Below are 27,980 nucleotides of genomic sequence, written 5' to 3' on the forward strand. Positions count from 1 at the left end.
ACTTACTTTCAGGGAAACACAGTATTGATTTGCAAGAAATGTCATATAGTACAAGTAATTTTCAATAATGGTAAGTGGGACCAATATTTCTACCATTAAGTAATATAGTTGTATTGCTGAAGTTGAAATTCCTTATGCCAAATTCCAAGATAAATTTACAAGTTCCACTGATTTTTAACAAAAAAATTCTAGATAAGAACTTGTTAAAACAACAAAACAACAAAAAAAATTCTAGATAAGAGCTTGTTAAAAACAACAAGGGAAACCTTTACCTTTACCTTTTTTATGTGTACATGGCCTCTATATTGACTAGTAAGAAATGTCATATAGTACAAGTAATTCTCAATAATGGTAAGTGGGACCAACATTTCTACCACTAAGCAATACAAATGTAAAGTTTGATGTCACCTAATGTAATTTTAGGATGAAGCCTAATCTCAACCCTTCTGGAATTAAAATCAATTTCTCTCTTCTGTTTCCCTAAAGTGATACTTAGCAAATAACGGCAACTTTACTTTTATATTTGCTTAATTAAAATCAATTTAATTTATATTGGAAAAGATATATTTAAAATTCTGCAGAGCAGAGAAATAAAATGGATATGTGTCCAGTACTATCTAAAAAGTATGAGCCGAATGGGCATATTTTCTAAATTGTTTAGCTTAATCTATTGGATATAGCAGCCAAATTGCACCTTCCAAGTTCTGCGGGCTTTCTTCACTTGTGTCTTTCCGTGGAGACAACTTCAATAATCTGTTTATAGAATAATTAGACTGCTGAGAAGCTTTGTTAATATGAACACAGGACAAATAAAGAAGTGCATGAAGATGGCTCTTTGCCAAGCTTGAGCCATTACTGCTTTGCCAGTGCTTCTTCTGTTCTTTTGGCAGAGTGCTTGATTGAAATTACAGTTGTCTTACCCGCTGATTATCTTGGTAAAAGAAAAACAAATCTGTCTAGCCATATCTTGCCATCTTCCACAAAAGCTGGAAGATAACTGCCTTTGAGAATCATTGTTTTGAGCAGGAAATGTACTTGCTATGATGCACTAGGGTTTTAAGACGGAAAAAATAAATTGTTCAGCTTCTGAATCAGGATTTTTAAATGGCCTGCCTAAGTCTGTATGGTAAATGGTAGAAAAAGATGCTCAAAATTTCTCATCTGAAGTTGTAAAAAAGCAGTTAACAATTTCTGACACCAGTTCTACTCTTCGTCTTTCCTTGACTTAGACCCTCTAGGTCATTGGTGTCAAACTCTCCGGATCACGTGATGTGTCGTGATGTATCGTGACCTCTTTTGCATTGCCGGAGATGGAGTGGGCACAACCTCAGCATGATGCAACCAGCCTACGGGCCGGCAGTTTGACACCCCTGCTCTAGGTGCTTTAGTATAGCTGCAGTAACTGATGCCCAACATGCTAAAAATGTTGTATTCCAAAATATCTGGAGGACAACAAGTTAAAGAAAAGTGATACAAATAATTCTTGCATCAAGTATTTATTACTGAGATTGTATTTTACAAATTGTTTGCCTTTAAACTTCTTTCAGAATAAATAATACCAGAATTCAGAAGAAATGCAGAATCAATGCAAGAACTGTCCATTGTTTTTATAGCTGCTCACTAAAGTAAATACGGTATGTGATAGATTGAGCTGTTGAGGTGACATTTGGCACCCTGAGTATCTTGATTTTTAGCAGCAATAAAATCTTGAGTAAATCCCTTATTATCCTCTCATAGGCTTTTGTGTTCTAGATTATAAGCAATACACACAACAGTCTTCCTTTCTCTGCACATACTTATCAAACTCTCACAGGTACACTTTGCCTGATTATTAGTTATTTTCAGTAGGACCCCATAAATGAGTCATGCCTTAGTGTTTGAGGCAGGCAGTTTGCAAAAATAAATGGTGACTTGTTTCACTGTGACATCTGTTCCAAACACAAAGTTTATTAGGAAAGTATAGCCCTTAATGAGAATTCATTTAAAAGACAGATGCCAGGTATTTTTCAAGCAATCATTAATCTTGCTATCACACTTATTTGTGGTATGCTTGCCTTAGTAGTAAAATTTACTACTAGTAGTACTAGTACTGCTACTAGGTTCCTATAATTTCAAGTTCATAAATACTTAATATTTAATATTGAAATACATATTTTCATATGAACAATATGAATTGGATTATTTTATATGAAGATTTGAATCATACACGGATTGGTGCAATTTAGCTTCAGAAAAAACTTCAGATGAATTTCTTAATGAGGATTTCCTATAGGACACACTCTATTAGTAAGTGTTTCAAGCTGATAACAAGCAAAGGAACTTTTCACAAAGCTAATTTTTACTTCTACATGTTATACAGCATAGTGTGTTTTAGGATTTTTTTTTCAAAGTAGCTGTTCATGTTGATCTTCCTCATATATTAAAGTCTTCCAGATATATTTGCCTATGTGCTTCCCAAGCCTTTATTTGCTTATTTGTTTGTTTAATTTTATTGGCTACCCAACTTCAGTGGACTCTGAATGATGTTAAATTAATTTCAAAATAGTATTGATTTAATTTGTCTTTATTATATGGAATAACCAAGCATGGAGAAGACAAAAAATGTTTATCATTTTTGTCATGGGCAAAACCAAATAAGCTAGTACTGGAATGTCTTTTAAATTTGCGTGCTGGTTTTGCAATACTCAATGTAATTGATTTTTATTAACAAAAAAACTTTTCACCCAACCTAGCATTCTCATCTACACATTTATAGGGGGAGGTGCAAATAGATTCTCTTCTGAATAGATTGTTTTATGAGGTTTGATAGTGAGGGAAGATAAGAGACATGGGTATTTCTTGACTTACAACTATTTGTTTAGTGATTGAGATTTCAACACTAAAAGTGAATTGAAACCGCTGGACCATTACAGTGATTTCTCCCCACCCCTGGCCACGTACTCAAAATTCAGGCACTTTGCAACTGGCATGACTTTGACTTATGACCACCATTGACCACAAAATTTCCATTGTTAAGCAACCAGTGGTTAGATGAATTTTGCCCCACATATACTTTGTGATATTTTGATTGTTATTAATATAGTAAAAACATTGCTCACTTGTGGATTTTAGTATTTATTTATTTGATTTATAAGCTTCTCAACTCAAAGTAAAATTTCTTTGGTCTAGACCTCGAGTGGACAACTTAGAGCTTCCAACCCCTATTTTATGGATGTTGGGAATTCCTGTGTCCACAATGACAGGAGACAAAAAAGATAACCCTGTTTTGGTAGCAAAAATCCAAATAACTATTAAATGGCAGCAATTAGCAACAGTTGTTTTAGGCCATGTAGACTATATTTTTGCAATCTAGATATGGTAATACTAAGTTATTTGATTTTGAGATAAAAGAAGATAAAAGACAAAACATGTAGTTTAAAAAAGACATGAAGCTTTTTAAAAAAAGACATGAAGCTTTTTAAAAAAAGTCCCTCAACCCTCCAAAAATGTTACTTGTGATTCTTTATCTCCACAGTGTCTGCCTGTGGTTTCCCTTATCTGTATGTGAGGTGCATCGGTATGCATGTGTGTGTGCACAATGTATTTATTATATTCTTTGTTTCATCATCAAATCAAAGTGATATATAAAAACTCAGATAAAGTCTCATGCAGGTACTAATGAAGCCAAGGCTTGTTTAACTTCAGCAGAATTGTTGTATCATGTATCTTCAAATATTAATGAATGTTACTGTTTTTAAAAGCTTTGTTGTGCTTTTTCTTCTAGATGGTAAGGCTAATCTGCATTACCACTTCAGCATCTCAGAAGAAAAGTAATGTTCCTCCAGGACCTAAACAATACACAGAATCTTTTATTAAAAAACAGATTGAAGAGTTCAACTTAGGAAAGAGACATTTAGCTAACATGATGGGAGAAGATCCAGAAAGTTTTACCCAAGAGGATATTGATGTAAGTATGGTTGCGCAGTTGGAGAAGTAATTTACTGCAGAGCTTCAGAATTGAAAGCTCTTTGCTTCAGCATGAGTCTCTCAGCTCTCTGTGAATTTTAATCGAACTGTCAGCATACCAGAGAATACTATTGTACATAGAAAACATTACAGCGATGGCTTTGAATAGAGATTCTACCCCTACTACTGTGCAAGGTCAGGCTTCACAGGGTAGAACTCTATACTCCATCTTGCTAAAGCACAGCATGTTCTTTTAAAAACTACTAATGGATAATCCCCTTGATCTGAGTTCGTTAAGAACCACTATTGGGGTTTATATAGCATTTTGAAGCATTTATCTATAATTTGACCTGCTAGGTATATTTATGCTGAGGGGTTCACATATGATACTATAACAACTGGCAACTCAAGTGACCTTTTCCTAAGACCAATGTTTTGGGCAGCAGCTATTGCACCCTGTTTTAGAGGTTGATCCATGGGAATTTATTTCTGAGCAAACATGTCTAAAACTAGACTTTTGTTTCACTTTAATTTCTTATTTCAGTAAGTATTGGTTAATGAGCCAAAAGCCTGTAAATATATTTTTAGTATTACTTGTGCTAGATTATCTGTTTTACAACATTTTATGGACATTTTAAATAAAACTACCAAATTTAATACTACCTATCTTCTAACCTAATTCTCCCTCATTCCTTTTTAAATGATTTTTATAGTTGAGTATCAGACGATGGCAGAGGTCGATTGGTTTGATGATAATTTAAATTCCACATACTTCTAAAGATGAAATGATGGGACAAGGAAGAAATATTATCATTGTACCTTGTTTCTTAGCACTGGAAAACATCTAGCTCAGTGATGGCAAACCTTTTAGAGACTGAGTGCCCAAACTGCAACCCAAAACCCACTTATGTATCGTCGAGTGCCGGGTAGGTGTGGCCCATTGGGTGGGCATGGCTTATTGGGTGGGCGTGGCTGCGGTGGTAACAGCAGACTGGGTGGGACTAAAAAGTTCAATCAATCAATTCCAAGTTTGCAAGATCTTTTTTTTTCCCCACGGGAAGTTGAAATTGACTGATTGAACCTTTTTTTTTTTTGCACACGGCGGCAGAGACCTAAAGCGAAAAGGTTTTATAAAACTCAGCTGAAGGCCTAGGACTGGGGTGACGGTGCGCGTGCCCATAGAGAGGGCTCTGAGTGCCGCCTCTGGCACCCGTGCCATAGGTTTGCACCACTGATCTAGCTGATTACTATTGAAGACTGAATACTATGCTGGTATTCTTTTTTTTTTTTAGCAAGGCAGTTCTTATATTTCACTTTCATTTTTTAAAATTATGTCTTTTAATTCTCCTGTTAGCGTATTTTCTTTCTTTAAATGACATAAGGTGTACAATTCTAATATCTGAAACTAAATTCTCTTATAGGACTTGAACAAAAGGATTTTTTACTCAGGATCATTTTACAGTTTGTTAGCAGTGTGGTTCAAGTTTTGACCTTTCTGCTAAGTACATCAGAAAAAAGCCATATTTATATAGGATTCCATTGTTCTCGAGGTGACTGTACTGAGACATATGCTTATAGGGCCATTCCAGCATTTAAATCCTCAGAATGAGTTGCCAATTATTTAGTCTTAAATATATACATGTTGTTTAATTTACAAGGGTAAAAATCATTTTTTGGGCATGTTTAGAATGTTTCAGGAGCTCTAATTTCCTCTTGAATCAAAGCAATATTTACCATAGCAGTCAGAAATACATAATATATTCCCTATTTTTATTATTTATTTTTCACAAAAGTTTACGCTTCCAGCTTCACAATTCTTCCAAAGAAGAAAGGAATAATAAGTTGGAAGGTGTGATTACTCAGAAGAAGGATAAAACAAGCCTGGACCTTCATTAGGCACGAACAATTGTTCAGATTTATTTCAAGATTTGTGGAAAGTGGGGAAAAGTCAAAAATCAAGCTTTATTCGGTGTGTGAAGAAAATTCTTAGGAGTTTTGTTAGCATAATCTAGTGATTGCAAATAATGAATTGACTGCTGGAATTAGAAATATCAAAAGGACTGAAATGTTTTATCAAACATAAAATGAAAATATTGAGAAAATGAAATTTAAAAATGTTTTTCTGGCTCATCTATCATGTTCATTGGAATTTAAGTATCCATCCTCCAATTCTTATGTTTGTCTTGCAGAAACACTTCTGCTTCTATGTCACCTGAGTCCATCTCCTTAATATCTTTATTTTTTATATAGCATTTGAGTAGAGATGCTGAAAAGAAATGTCTGGCACCTTGACCAGTTTCTTAATCTATTTTGTTAAAGAATATCGATTTGGCCCACAACTTAGGGACCTGATAAGGAGAGAAAAAAATTAAAAGCAAAACAAAAACAAAACAGTTAATGTTTGTTTATGTAGTACAATGATAATATATACCCATCTCCCAGCTGTTTTTTTCATACTTGATTAATTAAAGTCTTCAATGTGGTCAATGAAGAAAAATCTAATGGAAGGGGAAGTATGGGAAACACGAAGCGTGTTTGATTACCCACATTTTCTTTGCAAGTAGTGCCTTCCCATCCAACTGCTTTTTTTATACATTGGCTTACTAGTACTCATATGATAGCATAGCTTGCTCCCAAACAATCTGTATCCTGTTTTTCTTAGGACTTAGCAGAAATGAAGGAAAATATGACAATTTTTAACAGATAAGAAAGCAGCATCTTGAGCATCAAAAAGCATTTCAAATCTAGACTAAAGCCAATGGCTCCCAGAATTGGGGAGACGGAGTAAAATCTAGTCATAGTATAATTTACCTCAGCTGTTCTAGGATATTATTGTTTCCTCAAGAAAATAGGTGTATATTCTAAAAATCTTATTCATCTTATTTGAAATGAACTCATATATTTTTTTCTTTTAAAATGATGTCAGGAAAGAATAAGATATTATTTAGCAATAGCACTTAGACTTATATACTGCTTCATAGTGCTTTACAGCCCTCTCTAAGCAGTTTACAAAGTCAGCATATTGCCCCCAACAATCTGGGTCCTCATTTTACCGTTCTCAGAAGGATGAAAGGCTGAGTCAACCCTGAGCCAATGAAAATCGAACTGCCGAACTGCTGGCAGCCAGCAGTCAGCAGAAGTAGCCTGCAGTACTGCATTTTAACCACTGCGCCACCACTGCACACCAGTTTGTGCTCATTAACAGAAGCTTGTAGTCCATATCCAGACTGAAACATGTATGGAGACAGATCAAAGCATCCATGTTCTGTGAGGACAGTGAGCAAAAACTAAGCACACCAGTAATGGCATTGGTAACCAGTGGGATGTAGGGAAATGAAGATTCTGGGAAAATTAATGGTCAGATTGATATTGGAAGAGTTGTACTGGGCTTGCCCTCTCTGTATAACCTTCCTGGATTTTGTTTATTCAAAACCTGAAAGAACTCAAATTTTCCTATTAGGGTCTGCAAAATCATATCACTCTGAGAAATATTTGCAAAAACTTCCAAAGAGAGTATGTTTCAAGTCTGGAACAAAACATAGTTTCTGTTTTTTGCACAGTGCTGTTACTTAGCAAAGCATAGTGTATATAATGAATGTTCAGTTTTCAGGTTAATATCAGGTGTTGTAAATACTTAGATTGTGTAACAGTGCCTGCTATACATAATTAAATTTCTGTTACAAAATATAAAAGCCTCTTAACACTGTGGGCAGAATTATCAGGGTTTACGCTTGGAATGGCAATAATTCCTTCTGATTAGCACTTATGCATCTCCTGTTGTCTACTGTTAATCAGTGCATGTAGTGCATTTCCAAAGTAGACATCCTATGGTTCTTTTCTTTCTGGCATTTTGGATACATGTTTTGAAACAAGTCCTACAAAGAATTATGTTGACAGCATTGTCATTGCTTTCAAAGGTTATTTTTGCTCAGAACAGTACTTTACTAGAGGCTTTATTTTTTAGAAATCAAATAGCTAAGCTATAAATTATACCATGAGTCTTAGGGGGGGAAAGCCCAGTAAATTGATATATAACTTTTCAGAAGCCTACCAATTGCTTTTTAATTGGTTTTATAGACTGTGCTCTGAAATCAGGATGTTTTATTCTCCTATGTGTGAATATGCAGTATGAAGTTTCTCTAATTGATTCGCTTTGCCCATTCCATTTGATGTATCATTTTTCACAATATTTCATAATTTGTGCTCATTTCTAATGAACAGAGTCGTTAGGACAGGCATGTCTAAGTACAACTGACAGCTAACATTAGGTGCCAGATGCAGTTTATAAAGCTATGTAGAAATCTAGAGAACAGTTTAAATAAATTAGCACCTGTACATTAGTCTCACTTGCTGGTAATTTATAAGCGAATCAGTAGAGATGACATTTAGGTAAGTCATTGATCAAGTTAACAGCTGCATACCTGCTGCCCAGCTGGGATACCTAATTAATAGATATTGCAGTCCTGACCCAGTGCTTTTTCCTGACTTGAGAACATAATCTTTTTATTTTGTGATTTAACTTTTAACATAAGGAATAAAGAATCTGCCTTATTTTTGAACAGTCAAATCCTTTAACATTAAGCAAATAAAAAGAAAGCTGAAACAGTCATAAGTTCTAATGAAAATAATGTTTGATTAAATATTGCAGAACTATGTATAATTTGATACAACTTACTATTTTGATTCACTTTGCCCATTCCATTTGATGTATCATTTTTCACAATATTTCATAAGTATTGAGCATTGCTTTTGATGATATTGTAGGTGTGCCCATGTAGCTTTCTTGGCAACAATATAAAAATGGTTTGTGATCTTATTATAGGATGTTTTTTTCATCTTGGTAGTCTAATCGGTGGCCCTGGGCTTTCTTGATGGTGGTCTCCCATCAAAAGACTAACTAGGCCCAACTTTATGTAGCTTTTCAAGACCAACCAAGCTTGGCTATATACTGCCACCACTTGGACACTGAATTACTGTGAGATTATGAAGGACCTTAGTGGGTTAGGGGAAGATCAGACATCTTGATTGTTAGAGAAAGATAAGCCATTGTCTAGTGTACCAGTATAAAAGAAATGTTTTAAGAAACTAGTTCATTCACAAATGCTTTCTTCAAGTAGTAGAGAAAAGTATGATTTTTCTCTTTTTTAATGGCAAGAGAACTTTTTCCCGAAAGGAATACAGCTTGGGAATTGTCATTTATGTTGAAAGTGTCTTTTCTTGTCCTAAAAAAGTATATACCATTGTATTATGGTGATAAAGCAGTATTTTTATTGCTGTAGTTAATTTTGAGAGTATTGGAGATACCACGTGGCTTAATTTTAATACCTAGATTTCAAAATATATAAAATGTTGTTTTAAAAACATTTTTATTGTTATCTTTTGAAAATATGAATTTTATTTTCACAAGACTGTTTATGATAGTAAGTAAAATAATGCATTTAATAATTCCTGGGACAACACAAACATAATATTTCAAATGCTTAAATGTTCTAATAAAAACTGATTGGTAATTTGGTTTTTGGCATCAAAATACCATGATTGATAAAATAAAAATTATAAAGCTCATCTAAACTATATTGTCTGATATAGAATAGTTTGAACAGGAATTATGTATAATTATTTTGAAATAAAGTATCTGTTTTCCTCCTATGAAGCTATTACTTTCCTATATTTGTTATTTTATTCAGAACAAAGTTAAAATAAAAATACAAAACCAAATAAAAATCCAAGAAGATAAAAGAAAAAATACAAGACCCAAAGCAATCAGAACATTTAAAAGGTGCATCAAAACAACAACACATTATACACATATTATCCCCTCTAGTTAAATATTGATTAATATATTACTACAACATTAGTTCCCACCTTAACTCTTCTCCTATGAAGCTATTACTTACAGATCCTGCTTATGCTAATTTTCCTTTTGGTCAAATTATAGCATAATTTATTTTAAAAACACTGTTAAGGTCTCAGTGTATATTTTTCTTAATAGGTGGGTCAGAATAAATATTTCATTACTGATATATATAATACAGTATTGGTTTTGTATATATAAACTCTTAATTGATCATCCCCTTTTCTCTCCGTAGTTTTAAGTCCACTATGCATCCATCGCTTTATTTGGATTAAGAATGTTATAGTATTAATTTTTCAAGTTTTTGTTTGAATATTGGTTTGAAGGCAGCTAATGTAATAAGGTTGATGAAGTACTGTGGGAATGGACAACATTGGAATTACTTAAGAAATTATGATTTGCGCTCCATGGCAAGTAAAGTAAAATTAAAAGATTTTAAATATGTGCATAGGAAGTAGCAGAAATTTTCATTACAAAATGTACTTTTCTTATAATAGTAGCACAATGATAAAGTTGGCTGGGCTGTAATAAGATTTCTTAAACTGCCATTGTACTATTTCTTCACTTATGGTCAATTGACTGGCAGAATCAGACATTTTTCTGCAGGTAAATTTTCTATACAACGATCTCAACTGCTATTAGATCATATGAAAAAGAGCCTTTTGCATTTGTTATGCAATATAGGAATTTGTGCAATTCCTATCAGACAAAATCGCTTGGATTTGGACAGACCTAGACTCCGATTGGGCAGGGCCTTCTGAGATGACTGGGGCAGGTCTTAGCTCAGTTTTATGGGATGAATTTGAGTCTGTGACCGCTGAGGATGTTGACAGAGCGGTGGGAGCAATGAGTGCCTCCACTTGTTTATTGGACTCGTGTCCTTCTTGGTTGGTCTCGGCTGCCAAGGAGGTGACACGAGGCTGGCTCCAGGTGCTTCATTGAGGGAGGGGTCTTTCTCGCAATCCCTGAAGGAGGCGGTTGTGAGGCCCCTGCTCAAGAAGCCTACCCTGGACCCGGCTGATTTAAATAACTTCCGTCCAGTCTCCAATCTCCCCTTTGTGGGGAAGGTTGTAGAGAGAGTGGTGGCGCTCCAGCTCTGATGGTCTCTGGATGAAGCAGATTATCTAGACCCTTTTCAATCTGGCTTCAGACCCGGCTTCAGCACAGAAACCGCTTTGGTCGCGCTGATGGATGATCTCTGGCGGGCCCGAGACAGGGGTTATTCCTCTGTCTTGGTGCTACTCGACCTCTCAGCGGCTTTTGATACCATCGATCATGGTATCCTTTTGCGACGACTCGAAGGGGTGGGAGTGGGAGGCACCGTTTTACGGTGGTTCTCTTACCTCTCTGGCCGGTCACAATCGGTATTGGTGGGAGGGCAGAGGTCAACCCTGAGGCCCCTTGAATGCGGCGTGCCACGGGTTGGTCCTCTCTCCCCTCCTATTTAACATCTATATGAAGCCGCTGGGTGAGATATCAGACAGCACGGGGTAAGGTTTCATAAGTATGCTGATGATACCCAGTTATATATCTCCTCCCCGAGCTCTCTCAGTGAAGTGGCCGATGTGATGGGCCGTTGCCTCGAAGCCGTGAGGGTCTGGATGGGGGTTAACAGACTCAGGCTCAATCCTGACAAGACCGAGTGGCTTTGAATGTTGCCTCCCAAGGATCATGTCGACTGTCCAGTGTTGACTCTTGCGGGGGAAAATATACCCCCTTCGGAGCGGGTTCACAACTTGGGTGTCCTCCTTGATCCACAGCTGAATTTGGATCATCAATTGACGGCTGTGGCGGGGAGGACCTTTGCACAAGTAAGCCTGTTGCACCAGTTGCGACCCTACCTGGACCGGAAGGCTCTCCTTACAGTCACTCACGCCCTTGTCACCTCACGTCTGGACTACTGCAACATGCTCTACATGGGGCTACCCTTGAAAAGTATTCGGAGACTACAGTTGGTCCAGAATGCAGCCGCGCGAGTGATAGTGGGTGCTCCTCGATACACCCACGTTATACCTATCCTCCGTGAACTGCACTGGTTGCCTATTGGTCTCCGGGTCCAATTCAAGGTGTTGGTCATTACCTTTAAAGCCCTATATGGCTCAGGGTCAGGCTATTTGCGAGACCGCCTACTACCTCATAGTTCCCTACGTCCGGTTAGATCCCACAGGCTGGGCCTCCTTCAGGCCCCGTCGGCCAAACAGTGCCATTTGGCGGGGCCGCAGAGGGCTTTCTCTGTGATGGCGCCCACGCTTTGGAACCAGCTCCACCCGGAGATTAGGACCGCTCCCACCCTGTTGGTCTTCCGTAAGCTACTTAAGACCTGGCTTTTCTGGCAGGCCTGGGGTTTATAAAACCTGACCCCTGGATGACTGTCTTTGTACTGTTTGTTTGTTATGTTTTATGTGTTTTTTATTGTTAGCCGCCCAGAGTCCTTCGGGAGTGGGGTGGCTTATAAATTTTATAAATAAATAAATATCTCAAAAGTATGATTTAAATTGAGAGCTTGCCAACCAACTTTCCTATTGTGAGTCTAACAGATGTTTGAAAGCTCTTAGCCAAGTGATATTTGCTTAGTATAGATCCATTTTAATCATTGAACTTAATTTTCAGGAGATGAGCAAAGTGATCATTCCCTGATATGGACATTATAGTAAAAAGTGACATGACCTGCAAAAATCTTAATTAATGCTGAACTGGTCATTGCCTTAGGCTTGTTTTCTATGTCTTTAGCATATATGCAGATATTGAGCTATTCTGCTTTAATTATAGCAATGTTGCAGTCAGGATTTTTTGCTCTCATAGCTGAGATTATTTGAATCATCAAACAAAAGCAAATATAGAGGAGACTAGTTATATATACACAGTTGGTCCAAATATTCTATAATATATTCTTTTGACATGTTGCTTTATGTGGTGTTTAATATCCGTTGGTTCACTATGGGTTTTTCTATTGTCATTATAATTAATCCCCATTTGTTCACAAATGGATGTTCACCTATTTTGTGTATGTACAATATCCCCATTGACTAACAAATGGGAATTCATCAAGCCACTAAGAGAATCAAAATACCCTTCTATAAAATCAAGCTAATCCTTTTTGTTTGCTGCTGAGTTCTCAGAATCCCTGTGTGGAATGCCAATAAGATATTAATAAAGTAATAGGTGAGATCTTTATACACTCTACACATATTAAATAGGTTGACAGTGCTGACAAACCAGTCTGTGTCCATAGAAAATACTATTAATAAGAAATATCCTTGAGTTAATATAATTACAATGCAACACAGTTCTTCAGAAAAGAAAATATTAACTGCTTGCTTGAGTCTATTTTTTATCATATGGATAATTTTCTTTTGCATTACTATTTTGTGACACAATAGTTTAACATTCATTCTCATAATGAATTATACATGATTGTATATGACTGTACTATGTGGTTATCACGGCACTGCAATAAAAACATTTCAAAATAATTAACAGGTATAACAAATGATCATTCAAGCACATAATGCTAGTTCCTCCTTAATACAAAATCCTAAAAATACATAGCCTTCCTCATAGCCTTTCATGTACTATGCTCACAAACAGCATGTAGCCATGCCATTTATTATATCATTGGGAGCAACTAAACATTTGTCTGTTATTGAAACATTTGTGGGATAAACTGGTTAATAAATTTTGTGCTTTCCAAAGAAGTCTCTCCGCCCCCCCCCCCAAAGTTGTGCCTCAGAACCATTTCCTTATTTGGTTCCATTACTTATCACCATACCTGTTACCCATCTCTGCTGACATAATAACTTTGGGTAACAAGTTTACACAATCAGAATCCTCTAATTAGAATTTTCAAAGCAACAGATTTTATTAACTGTACAATGTTGAAGTAAAATTAAATCAGCCTTCTTATAACTCAGGCGAGTAAATTCTTTTATCTTAGGAAAAACTAAGACTTTTCAACTTTTTTAAAATCACAATTCAATTGCCTATTGAGACAGAGCAATTTATATATTCCTGTTTAAAATAGTTTTTCTCCCTGAGTAAACAATTTAAGTAATTTCTTTATAATCCCTTCAGATAATTGTTGAAGGGTTAAATTTTTCTGCCTATACAGGTAATCCCTGAGTTACGAGCATTCACTTAACGTTCATTCAAAGTTCCATGACTAACACCCCCTAGTGTTTACGAGCAAATCCCAAAATTACAAATATTGCAGCACCACGGCAGTCATTAGCCTTTACAATCAATCGCAGAGGTTCTGCAACATTCACGCTATTTCTCCCCTCCCCACAACTGCTTCCCCTTCCGTTCCTGCCATGCCAGACTCATTTATCTTGCAAAATCTGTCTCTGCTGCAGTTTCTTTCCCTTTGAGGGAGAGCAGAGTCGGCTTGGAAATGCTTTTCGTGCCGACAATAGAAACTCCTGGGTGCTGTAATATTGCATGAGTTCAAACACAAATTCTCTGCAAAAGAGATCATGCCCCCCGGAAGCTTCCATTCTGAGGGGGGAAGGAATGTTTGCTTCATTTGCATGCCTATGGGGCAAAGTGGAATTGGAGTCGGCCGGGCACAGGAACCAATGCCGTCTGTGGCCCGGGTATGCTGTACTCTCATGTGTGCCGGCCTTGATTTGAGGGCAGGAATGAAGCCTTCCACTGAGTGGGGAGGCATCCCGGGGTGAGTCTCCTTGCACCTGTGTCGAAGCTGCTGGCAGTGTAAAGCTTTTAATTTAGCACACTACTAAGAGAACATGGATTAAGATCAGGAACAGATTCTCTTTATGTTGAAAGCAATTTATGAAACTATTCTTACAGCTACTGATAAAATAAGAAGTTACAGAAAAGAACAAGATGTCAGCCTAGATATATGAACCCAAACTTTGATCACAACTAAAAAATCAACTACACAGAATATAATAGAAGTGGAACAATTAAATACTATGACAGAAGATTCAACTGATCAACAAACACAGTTAATGGGACTGACAACATGGAAAAGGGAAAAGACTTTCTATATAAACCAGAAGAAACCTGAGGATCAGGAAGAAGAACAGACTGAAGAGAAGATAAACAGTTCAGGAAAACTGTCGAGATGGAAAAATAGAGACGATTTGTTAATCCTTTCAAAAAAATGGCGACCGGATGGCTTTTTCTACTTCAAACAACATACATAACAACACAGGGAGATTTATTTGATGACTTAAAAGCACGGACATGGAAGACGAATTGGCAAAGAAAGAAAGCTAGAATAAGACTGAAGAAAATTTGGGCTTTGACTTATTAGTAAGAATTAAAATAGAACATACTCAAATAGATAAGATGTGTATTTTGAATACTAGATTTTGTTATGAGCTGAGATAAAACTTGGGTCATTTAAAACTTGGAAGTATAAATACTAACAGTTAAATTAGAATATTGATTTGTTTATAAAGATTAAATGTAAAAGTAATTAAGATATACAGTATATAAGCTAAAAATCTATTGATGAATATAAATATGTTTTTACTTAGCTGTTATAATAAAAACAATACCTTAAATATGAGATAGTAGATACCAAGAAAAAAAGGAAGTATTAAATGTTGAAATAAGAAATTTTGGTTACTAAATTTAAGATATTTGGAAATTAATAGAAAACAAGAATATTATATTGTATTATTAATTAGTTAATGTAAGATGGTGAAAAATCGAATATATTCAAATAGATAAGACGTTTGTCCTGAACATTAGATCTTGGGATGAATTGTGATAAAGGTAACGGGGGTTATTTAAAACTTGGAAATTATAATTATTAAATGTTAAATTTAAATATTAATGGGAAACTAAAAATTGGAAAAAACTAATTAGGACATTGATTGTCTATAAAGATTGAATGTTAAAATAACTAGGATATGTATAAATTAAAAATTATTGATAAATGTAAGAAAGTTATTTTTTTATTTAATCGATATAATAAGAATTGTATTAGTTTAAATATGAGACAGTAAATACTAAGGGGAAAAGAGAGGAAATATTTAATGTAATAGTTTGAGATCTGTACTAAAGATACTTGTATGTTATTAAATTATTGATTAGCTCAGCCACCACGTTGCTTTTCAAATATTTAAATGTAAAACTAGAAAATCAATAAAATTGTCTTTAAAAAAAGAAAAGAAAAATGACCAGAATCCAAAGAATTTTAAAGTGCTTCTATTTTATAGACAAATGGAGGCTATCAGTCAAAAGATTTTGAAATTATCTTGAATGGATTCAGTTTTCTTTCTTTTCTTGCATTAACATTAACTTCATTTTTTAAAATCAAGCTTTATCAATAATGCCACTATTTTAGCAGAGAAAAAGTGGAGCTAGAATGTATGCTTATCTAGAGAATGATTGCAAAAATCAGAATAGTTTACATATATTTAGTTGTATGGAAATTGTATGAAACTCCTGAAACTTCACAGAAATCTTTAACAGTGGTAATGACTATGTTTATTTTCCCTGAAAGCACAATCAAAACAAAATAAGCTAGCCTGCAAATTTCCTCTGGGTTTTCAAATGGGTGTTTATTTGCTTCTCTTCATTCCAGAACATCCTGGGAGACTCAATTATATATGTTCTTTTATTAGAAGGACAGTACATGATTTAAGTCTGATATTTAGTATTACCAGCTAGAACTAACAAGCAAATTATGTAAGAACTTGAAAATAGAATTCTGGATTTCATCCAATGATAGATAATTGTGCAGTTAATGCTAGATTGGTTAGATTTCTTAATCTTGAACGACGATTTTTCCACTTGTTGGAAGTCAGGACCCACCCTCCTAGACAAGGAAATATTTTGGGGAATATTAAAAAGACAGAATATTATATTTCCCCGAAGGAAGAATGGAGAAAAAAATCTTAGGGGAGGCAGAAACCAACCCAAGTTTCCCCAGGCAGAAACTGAGCAGGCCAGCTTTTAGAAATGTAGATTTGGGTCACACTATTCTTAGGCAAAACACCTTCAGTCTCCATAGCTGATGAAATTAGAAAACCAAAGACTCCAAGGACAGGAACATAACCTTTAGGACATAATAGGAGTAACCCACCAACATTAGAATACCCAAAGGGCACACTCAAGCTCAGGTCAAAATACATTGCATAGGAACAACCTCAAATACAAAGCCCGAGAATGTATAAAAACCCACCTACTTCCAATTCCATTTTGTCAGCCAGCCCAGAAACATGCTGGCAATCAAATAAACAAGAACCTTTTTTCCCAAGCAGCCTCCATTTTATTTCCAGCATCTTAGCCTCTACTGTATTTTGTTTACTCCCTGTTTGGAACTGGACCTGATGATTTTTCTTTCAACACTCTTAAATTAGCTTTTGATTTTGGAATGTGAATGAAGTGAATATGCATTAGAATATCTGCTTTAAAGGTCTCAATCCTTCATTTTGAAGTTGCATCAGTATCCCAAACCCCTTTTTTCTTTTTTTGCATCTACCATCACTTGGAGGATTTCATTCCCATTATCTACTAATTGAAAAAATAATTATATGATATTCAAAGCTAATATTCTAATAGAAATTTAGGATTATCATGTCTTTAAAAAGTGTGACTTCACTTTGTTTACAGAAAGCAATTGCCTATTTATTTCCTTCCGGTCTATTTGAAAAAAGAGCCAGGCCTTTCATGAAGGTAAGAACATTATTCAGTGCTACCAGAATCAGAACAGAATTATTTCAGTATAGTAATAAATATATTAATTAACTATTTTTTTCTCTGCTTTAAACAGCACCCTGAGGAAGTGTTTCCAAAGACAAGTGGTAAGTGGAGATTTGCACGTGCTTTGTATATAAGGTGGGTTCCCAAGCACTAATATATATCTGGTCTGTCAACTTAAATTCTTGGTTTTTCTTGTTCTGTTGACAAAGTACATAATCAGATGCTTTGGAAAGTCTCTAGTTATGTTTTATTTGAGATAAGAGTACTGTATAAGGAAAACAATCTTTTCAGATACAAAGGACACTAAACAGTGTTCTGTTTTACGTGTAATTCTCTTTGGGGTGGGGGATGGAATATTTATTAGAGTTGTATAGTTACTACTGTTTATGTTTATATTTCTTCAGTTATTCAATGGGATGAAGATGGTCGTCCATTTAATTTTCTTTTTTATACTGGCAAGCAGTCATACTATTCTTTAATGCATGTAAGTGGTTTAATTTTCCTTCCTGAATATATATAATGTACACATTTAAATTGCAATATTCTTTTGAGAAATTAATTACCAAATAAGGAGTTAATAGCTTATCCTTCAGTTAAGCTTTGGTTTGGTTCCATCCGTATTAAATAGATCTTGCTATTGAAAAAAATATAAGGATATGATAAATGAAACTATACCTTTTATAATTTATTTACTTTGTTCATCAATATGCCATACATTTCCAGCCATAGGCCAGCCTTCAGTGGTTATAATTCTATTTAAAATACATAATATTTTTCAACTAAAAGCATTATAAAAATATATTTATGAAATTCTTTTAATGACTGAATATTTAAACATAAATTCAGATACTAGTGTACCAGCTTGATATTTAGGCACACAGCAGATCTGCTTATTACTTCTGTAGTGGCTTGCAGTCAGTCTGCTATATAAAGAAAAAGTGGTATGGACTCCACCATAGTTGAGATTGCTCTGTTTAAAGTAAGATGTCTAGCAAAGAATGACATGGTGAAAACTAAAAATATGAGAAGTGGGTTGAAAGAAAGTTGAAGGAGTTATCAGGAAACAAGAAGTAAGACAGCAAAAGTGCTACTCATTGTTCTCAATCTACAACCTTTTAGTTAGTGATTGTTGTAAGTTACAACAGTGCTGAATAAAATGGTGGTTACAATCAATCTTTTAGTTCAGGCCATCCCACCTATCACATGATCACAATCTGTATGCGCTGCAACCTATTCTCATTTATGGCCAATTACTAAGCACCCTGCAATCAGATGATTTCCATTTGCAACATTTCCTGTTGACTTTCCCAGAAAGTCAATTGAGAGGCTAGCAGAGAAAATCCCAAGTTCCCAGGTAGGTTTCCCACACCTGTGTATCTTCCCCAGCCACTCTACGCTTGCACCATGTCAGCCATTGTGCATCCTCCCTGATCTGTGTGATGCCTTCTTGCACCCCCTTGCAGCCTTCTCAACCCACACAGCATCTCTCATGCTTCACCCTTACCCTAACCCTAACCCTGGGATTCAGTTAACCATTGCTAATGGGAGTGCAGAGTTTGCCATTACTAAAGTAATCATGCTTTAAGTGGGTACAATGCTTTACAACTGCATTGGATAACAATGGAAATTTTGCCACTGTAAGTTGAGGACTACCTGTAGACATTCTTACATGACAGGGAGCTCTTAGAAAACGAAGAACATGCAATATGGTGCTCTTTACTTTTCTTAGAGCCTTCTGAAACAAAGTCCTAATGGCCAGGAGTTGCTTTAAAAGCTTACTATATAGCACTTGCAAATAGATAAAAAAAATTCCACCCCAAATTTCAATTGCAGGGGAATTATCTTTAAAACCTTGCAGATGCCACCCTTTCAGTTCGCCATTCTGGCACTGTCTTTACGGCTGTTTGGTTGAAGAGATAATATACTACTGGCTCTGCCATCAAAAATACTGATAGAAATCTTCTAATCCAATGATTGGTCATTAATCCCTATTTATTCTATTTTGCATTTCAGTTGTTTCCTTTATATGTTTTCATTTAATAGGTTATTAGCTAGCATATGGCTTTATTTTCCATTTGAGATTTTTTTTTTATTGGCTTGGAAAATTATTAAAAAAAAAATCTGGATATGCTCCTTCAGTATGGAGAGAACCAGAATTATTTCTGCAGCTTTTCCCAAAAATTTCTCATCTGTAAGATAAGGAAACAAATGAAAGAATTGCCTCTTTTTAAAGAAACAAGCAAACATTCAATTAGAATTTGCTTTCCTGTAAATTAAATTAATTCTGTGTCTTTAGCCTTGGAATGAGAGAGAACCAGTTTTTGTGTGTGTGTGTGTGTGAGAGAGAGAGAGAGAGAGAGAGAGAAAGAGAGAGAGAGAGACATCTTTTCAGATTCTTAGAGAATGCTATTCTACACAGTCATCTTTCCTAAAGGCTAAACAAGCCCAGTTACTGCAACTGTTCTTTGGAAATGTGATGAACATTCCTTCCATTACTTGATCCAGTTAATTAATAGAAGTATCGAAGAATAGAGAAAGACAAGCTCCTTCTGCTGTTTTCTGTTAAGTCTTCATTGACATTACTTAGGGTTCTGCTTTTATTATATCCTTAAAAAAATACGTGGCATCCATCCAGGGTTTCTGTTCCCACTATCATCTTCTTCCCTTTGAATCTTTTAACATTGCTCTCACTTTATTAAAATCTGATTTTTTAAGTCCGATATTTCATTTGATTGTATTCAGTTGTAATTTCCTTTTAAATCTAAAACGTTCAGGATTATACTGTCTCTTCCCCCACTGTTCTCACTACTGAACAATTACTAGCTGGATTTCCAGTGTGCTTCCTGAACTTACTTATCTCAAGGTACAGTATTTATTGCAACTGCACAATATATGCATCATTTGTAAACCTTACTCCGTTGACTTTGGGAAAACTGAATCAGTATTGATAGTTACAGAAAATGAAATGCCCATTTTTCTGAAAAATAAAGTAATACTTTTCAGCACAGTGCTGCTGTCAAAGTCTGTTTCTCTTGTTATTGAGTACGGTAACACTAAAGGTGCAATAGCATTTAGAGGACTTTCTCTATGAAGAGGATTGTTTTCCTGTGTTTTTTAGAATTATCTTCGTTTGTACTCTTTGCACCCAAAGGACAAAATCCCCACTTGTCAGGTACATTTATTTCTTTAGAAAGAGAAGAGAGGAATTATTTTTTCTTTTGGTTGACCTTGGGCAAATGAGCTTCTTGCCCTGGCGGAAATGAAATGAATGATAAATGTAGAGGGTGTCTTTGCTGAGTAATGGAGCTGCAGCCTAGGCTTTCCAGAGAGTTTTCTCCTGCACAGCCTGAGGCAGCCTGAGGACCCCTACTGTTCATTTAAATAGGTATGTCAAATCTGCCTTGAAACGCTGCTGGTTTGATCTGTGGTAATATTTGTGAAGGTTCCATATGGACTTGAGCCCCCCTGCAGTGCTAAGAAATAATGTACAACGCTTCATGGTGCAGACGCAAATTTTCTCTGAAAAGGGATGCAGCGCTGCGTTTTAGCTGTCGGAGAGGATGATGGAGCTGACGCACTATGCCTGTCAACTTGTTACACGGATGGGTTGCACGCAGAGAGGCTGTGGAAAATCTGTGCCTTTTAGCTTTTCTACTTAATCACGGTTGTAGCATTGCCTTTAGACTGTATGCTACATTAATTCTCTTCCTGCCTTCTGCCTTTCATCCCAAGTTTCACGGAAAAAAGTAAAGCATGCAGGTCTTGTAGAAGGGCCTTATCAAGCAGCTGTCATCTGACAGGCCATTTGCATTTGTTTTGGCTGAAACAGAGCAAGCCAAGGGCAAGATGTTTTGTTGCATTCCATCATAATGAAGAAATTATAGAAAAATTACAGGGAGTACAACTTCTTAACATTCGTAGCTCTTGCCTTTGAAAAAATAGTGTTGGTGATTTTCCAGATGCACAGTCTTTTCAAGTGGCCAGGCTCCCCATTTGATTAAATGTTTCTTCATTTGAAATTCTTTCAACAAACAAAGTGTAATTATGGTAGGATATTTATGTAGTTGCTTAAATAGTATCAGTGCGTTTAGAAATATTTCCTGTAAGAAAAGGATCCATACTTTTATTAAGCATGATTTGTCATGCATCCTTACACAAAGTATGAAGTACATATCAATCTTAAGCTAAGAGATACCAGAAGCATATTTAAGTTCAAAACTTTCACTTTAAAATAAAAGATAATTTTTAATTTGCTGTGTGTTGTTTAGACAATCTTTTATCATGTATAACATATTGATTATAATTTCTGACATATGGTAATTTTCCTAAATATAGCATATGAGCATAATAATACCTCCAAATGAATGTTTTAGGTATTTATGCAGAAAAATTTGTAAGATAATAATACTAGACTTTTTTGGGAAAATCAGTATTAACCTTTATCAACTTAGTCCTCATTTAAATTGTTATGAAATACAATCTGGAGAACTTTGACCCAACATTTGGCGTATAGTCTGTGTAGGTCTAGGATGCATTAGGTGGAAGAAGTTGGCCTACACCATCCACCATCTTTGTTCTATCTCTTATGTAACTTATATGTTTGAGCTCATAACGTCTGCATACTTTCAACAAGCTTCTGCTTGTTGAACACTGGTTACAGCAGGCCACAAATACTTGTTTACTTATACAGAACACTTTTTATATGATTCAGTTATATAGAAATTCTTTAATCATTTTGCATATACCAAAAATTTAAAAGACTCATATTAACTTTCAAATACTGTACAGTCATGTTTTACTTAAATACTAATCCAGACATAATGCAATATCTGCTATGTATGAAGTTAACAGATCTTTTTTCTAACTTTCTATACAGAACAATTATTTCAGTGAAGTAGACTTGTAGCATTGAAGAATTTGGAACCTTTTAATCTGGTTAAGAAAAAGCAGTTGCTGTTCCTTTGTTCCCTGAATTGTAATCAAGTAGTGTCTATTACAAGCAGTGGAAGGTTTTGGTTTTTTTACATCAACTATAATCCATTAAACTATATCCCAATTTCTTCTGTCCTCATTTCCATCTCATGATATTGCAACTCTTGTCATCTGAAGTAAAGAATATGTTCTTGATGTCTTCTTTGGGAAAGAGTGGGATATCTAAAGTCCTACTCCCTTCCCTCCCTCCAGGAAGAAAATGGATTGGTGGATCATTAGATGGAATAAACACTTACCTCAACTATCATATTATGTTTATTTTTCAAAAATACAACATTGTTTATACTACCCATTTTATTAAGTAACAAGCTTAGAAATGCTATTCTCCTGTGTCATGAAAAGATACATATATGGCACATAAATCTTTCATAAAATATATTACAAAATGTTTGTTGTGTATGTCATAGAGGCATTGACTGATTGGTTGATTGTGTACCATCAAGTCATTTTTGACTCCTGGTCACCACATAGATATTCTCCATGATAGGCTAGTCTTTCAGGTATTCCAGGGGTGCACTCATCACTGCTTTAACTGAATCCATTCACCTTGCTGCTGGTTGTCGTCTTCTCTTTTCACCTTTTCCAGTATTAGATCCTTTTCCAGTGAGTTAGGTCTTTGCATAATGTGTGGAAAATAGGTTATTTGAGTCTATCCATTTGTGCCTCTAGTGAGAACTACAGGTTGATTTGCTTGATGATCCATTTGTTTGTTTTTTGACAGTCCTCTGTATTCTCAGGCGTCTTCTCCAACGCCTAAGGTCAAAACTGTCAATACTCTTCATCTCCTGCTTCTTCAAAGTCCAGCTTTAGTTTCCATAAAGTGTCAGAAGAAACAGCATGGCTTGCACAATTCTCATCTTTGTGGATATAGAAATATTGCATTTGAATATATTTTCCAAGGCCCTCATACTACTTACCAAGTGCTAGTTTACAACATATTTTTAAAGAGATAGGAATATCTGTTAGTAAAATCTTTGCATATCCATTTTGAAGAAGTTAAGATACATTCTTCATCTGTTTCAGATGTGAATGTTTCCCACATGTTAATTTTTCTCAGATTTGTATATTTTGTTAAACTTTTTCAGATAACATGTATCATTATGTTGCCTGTTCTATTTGCTTGTGAATGATATTAACTTGCCTTTTTTACAGTGATGCTTATTAATATATTAGGAACAATTCTTTTTTTAGAAAACTTGGAAATCAGATATAAAATTACAACACAAGTAACATTTTCTGTATTCAAATGTACTTTCTTAAGATATAAAAAAATCTTTATCTGTAATTTTTGTTCATTGTTTATTTAACAATAAGGTACTGTACATCATGAAAGTGATACTATGAACTCTCTCCTAGATGCCAAGGACTGTTTTTAACCTACAGTTTGAATACCTTTATTTCATAGCCAAATGCACATAATAGTATAATACAGCCTGGGGAATTCATTACCATGGATGTTCGGAAATACATGTTGAGTAGCTTGGTTTATTTATTGTTTTTCAAGATGTTTACAGCAGTTTTAAACAATAAAACATTTTATTTGCAATAGTGGCGAATATCTGTAGTTTAGGTTTATGTGTGTTTCTTCAATTTGGGAATGTTTGATGATGACAAAGGTGTCATTGACGTAGTGTGTTCAGAAATTTAGTTGGATGGTGGGTAATGCTATGGATTCAAGTTGTTGCATGACTACTTCTGCTGTTAGACCTGATATAGGTGATCCCATCGGGGTACCTTGCACTTGCTTGTAGATTTTCCTATTGAACTTGAAGTATGTGTTGAAGCATAGATCCAGGAGTTTTATGATAGTTTTTGTGGACATGGAGTGTTCTGTAGTGGCATCATTTTTGTGGGTATGGTGTTTAGTGTGTAGGTGTTTAGCCAGGTTGATGTCAATCGAGGTGAAGAGAGTGGTGACGTTGAAGGAGACCATAATTTCTTCCTTGTTGATCCTGGTGTGTTTGATACATTGGAGAAAATGTTCTGGGTGGTATATTGAGTGGATCAAGTGTACAGTTTCCTCTACAGGGTTTTTGCTACTTTGTACATTGGTGTTCCAGGTAGAGACACAATTGGGCATAAGAGGATCCCATTCTTGTATATTTTGAGGAGTCTGTAGAAACTGGGTGTGGAGGGGTCTTCTGGTTGCATGTGCTTTCTCTCTAGTGGTGTTAGCTGTTTTTTTAGATCATTGTGGATTATTTGGTAGGTATTGATGTCATTGAGGTTTTTGGCTTTGCTGATGTAGTAAGTTTTGTCCATTACTACCGTCAGTCTGCCTTTGTCTGCCGGTAGAATAACAATGCTTTTTTGTCTTGTTTCAATGTCTTTAATGCTCTCTTCTCCTTTTGACTAAGTGTTTCATTTTGTTTGTTACGTTACACAATGGGGATGATTCTTTGTCTGATGTCTTCTTATGTTTCTTGGTCCAGTTGGTACATTTTTAGAATGAATTTGAGATTGGCAAGGAATTCAATGGGCTCAGTGTCTTTGTGGTTGAAATTGAGGCCGTGTGTTGTCAGAGAGAGGTTTACTGGTTAGATTTCTGATCCATAGTCCCTGATCGTTGGCAGGCTGAGCCTACAGAGATCTTTGAAACTGGGGAGGGAACCACCCTCAGCCCCAAGTTATGCAGCCTCCTGTAAGTGGCTAAATTCGAACTATCCAATTTTAAGAACTTTGAGAAGAGTCCTGATTCAAAGCTAGCATTGTGGAAGGTCTAAAGAAAGGAAAATCCACTAGGGATGATACAACCTGCTGTTAATCCTGGAAAGGAGCACAATTCATGCATTGCTGAGCAAGAGACTAAGTGATAAACTGGGATGCTCTGGCACAGCAGAAGCGTGGCAACTTTCCAGACTTAGTCTTATTGGAGCAGGAAGATTAAGATAACCCACTAGTGGATTCTCCATCCAACCATGCTGAGAAAAGGCGTTCAGGTAAGACAACGCCCCTCATCTTGTAATTTTGGGATGATGGTATTGAGTTTCTCTTGTAGTGACTTGTGTTTTTGGGTTAGTATTTTGTGCATTCTAAAGTGTCTGTCATGATGGAGTTGAGGCATTTGGTTTTTTGTTTGTTAATGATGTGTTGGTATTTTTCCAGGTAGTTGTGGGTATCAGTGATCATAAATCGAAGCATTTTGTGCCCATTTTGGAAGGCCAGTTTCCATGCTTGCAGGGTTTAATCAGTGGTTGGCAGAGTATGTTACCCCAACCTTTTGGGGGTTGTTTATTTGTGGAGGCATTCATGGAGGAAATGTAGCTGTTTGCAGGTTGATGATTGTCTTACAGCAAAAGTCACCCAGTAGCAGGCAAGTTTAAGCATTGCATGCCCATGTAAGTTTGCAATAGTGGCAAATATCTGTAGCTCATGTGTAGGATGAGGGTGTAGGATGCCACTACAGAACACTCCATGTCGATAGAAACCATCATGAAACCTCTGGATCTATGCCTCAACACATACCTAATAACATATTACCAGAGGTCAAATTCACATGCGAAGAGGAAACAGACAACAGATTCCAATTCCTTGACATCGACATAAGGAAACTAGGCAATGGAGAATTGGAAACCCGCATCTACCACAAACCCCCCCACACAGAACAGATCCTCAGTTTCACAAGAAACTACTCCACCACACACAAAATAAGTTGTGTCTAGACCCTCTTCAGAAAGGACAGGACACGCTGCAGCACCACAACAATAAGAAAAGCAGAAGAGAAACGGCTGCTTGATGTCTTTCTCCGAAACAGCTATCCAAAAAATTTTGTATTCCAACACACACCACCCAAACTGTAACATATCATACAGCCAACCACCACGCAAAAACTAATCCTCAAAAAAGGGGGTGTTGGAAATGACAACCGGAATTCTCCAACCCTTAGAAATAGCAATAGCCCACAAACCCCCAACCACACTCCACCAGGAATTATCCAGAACCAAAGACAAGATATAAAAGGATGAAAGAAACAATGTAATCTACAAAATCAACTAACTATTGCAACAAATTCTATGTGGGACAAACATCATGTCAATTAAAAACCAGGATCCATGAATGCCGGCTTGCAGTCAAATGCCATGATCCCAAATCTTTAATCTCTACATACCGACTCCAAATAGTACCAGTTCAATTGGAGCAACAAAAAAATCAGCCACGCTACTTCCCGCCACACTTGTGAGTTCATCGATGCCTGGCGCTCCACAATTCCATCAACAGACATATTGATCTACAACCAGCCTACGAACCCCTCAGAATCCAAATCAACCACACAGCCAACCAGAGGCATCACCGACCCTCAACCAACCCATGCAAGCCCCCTCACCAGAAGTTCACCTCCCAATGACCCTGATCTGATGTAACCTTCCCATCACAAGCCTCTCACTGATCACTCACACCTGACCCATCACAAGACCCTCACCTGAAGCCTTTATAAACAAAAGAACACTGACACTGACATTCCCTAAACTCCACTGAAGATGTTACCTAGCCTGTATATTATCCAGAGTTTTTGGTGAAAAGATTGGATATGAATGCAGTAAATAAATATGAAAATTAAGAGACAATTTAGCAAGGATACCAAACTATATTTAGAACTTATAAAAATAAGAGTTTGCTTTAAATAAGAAATATTCTGGATTAGAACAAAACTACTTCAGCATTCTGTTTGCAAATTCCTCAACCATTTAAATTCACTATTGGGTCTTGAGTGCAGTAATACTCATCTATTTGTGTTTTTCATTAGTTAATATTTATGGAAACCTGATTAATACACTTACACTGTATGGAAATATAGAAAAGTCATTGCCTGATATGTCTGCAAGTGGGAAAAATATTATATTTTCTTGAAGTTTAGCTTTCATCTTATATCTTACCAAATTAATCTTTCTGTGGAAATTTTTCAACTTGAACTCATTTATATATATTTTCTGTATTTTAGGAGATGTACAGTAAGTTACTACACATTCAAAATTACCAAGATCAACTGTATGCTCAAGAATTGCTTTCTGAGAATAAAGCATCTATGTAAGTTGTCTCTGAGTTTATAATGAACATGGAAGATAGGTCTAGATGCATTTCTATATATTAATTTCTATGTAAAATTTCTATCATTCTGTAATGATAATATTTGATTATCCTTCTGATGGATCCAAAAGTTGATATGTGGTTTGGCTGAGATTTTGGATCATATCATCCTTGTGTGGTGTGTCCCTTTTCACATATTTGATCTTTGGGAAATGAAATTAAGAAAAGAGACCTAGAACAACATTGGAGAAAGTGTTGGAGAGAGCCTGATTAACTATGGGTGGGAACCCATATTTGAGGTTACCTTCTAGTGATAAGGGTGACAAAATGAAAATATTTATTCATCCTTATTGCATCTACTGATGATTATCAGTTGGCCTTGTTTAGAGTGACCTGGTTTCTGCTTCAAAAGGATGGATCCCAGGACCATCTGTGGAGCTGCTGTGAAAAACATAGTGTCCTAACTATTTGGTAAGCAGTCCCT

General features: G+C 35.9%; 1 protein-coding gene across 5 annotated transcripts in view; it reads left to right on the forward strand.

Moving 5' to 3' along the window:
• MRPS9 (mitochondrial ribosomal protein S9) overlaps positions 1-27,980 on the forward strand; it is a 46,227-nt gene that overhangs the window by 8,646 nt on the left and 9,601 nt on the right. For 3 of the 5 annotated variants that reach the window (XM_039327714.1, XM_039327710.1, XM_039327713.1), the window contains exons 2-6: positions 3,764-3,946; positions 17,390-17,452; positions 17,550-17,580; positions 17,884-17,963; positions 27,411-27,496. In XM_039327714.1, the coding sequence (XP_039183648.1) occupies positions 3,764-3,946; positions 17,390-17,452; positions 17,550-17,580; positions 17,884-17,963; positions 27,411-27,496 (443 nt within the window). Of the gene's footprint in view, positions 1-1,547; positions 1,635-3,763; positions 3,947-17,389; positions 17,453-17,549; positions 17,581-17,883; positions 17,964-27,410; positions 27,497-27,980 lie in introns of all 5 variants that reach the window. The other 2 variants (XM_039327711.1, XM_039327712.1) reach the window with 1 other exon arrangement.

This window comes from Crotalus tigris, unplaced genomic scaffold, assembly GCF_016545835.1.
Source record: "Crotalus tigris isolate CLP2741 ecotype Arizona unplaced genomic scaffold, ASM1654583v1 scf7180000024366.1712601, whole genome shotgun sequence".
Taxonomy (NCBI): Eukaryota; Metazoa; Chordata; class Lepidosauria; order Squamata; family Viperidae; genus Crotalus; species Crotalus tigris.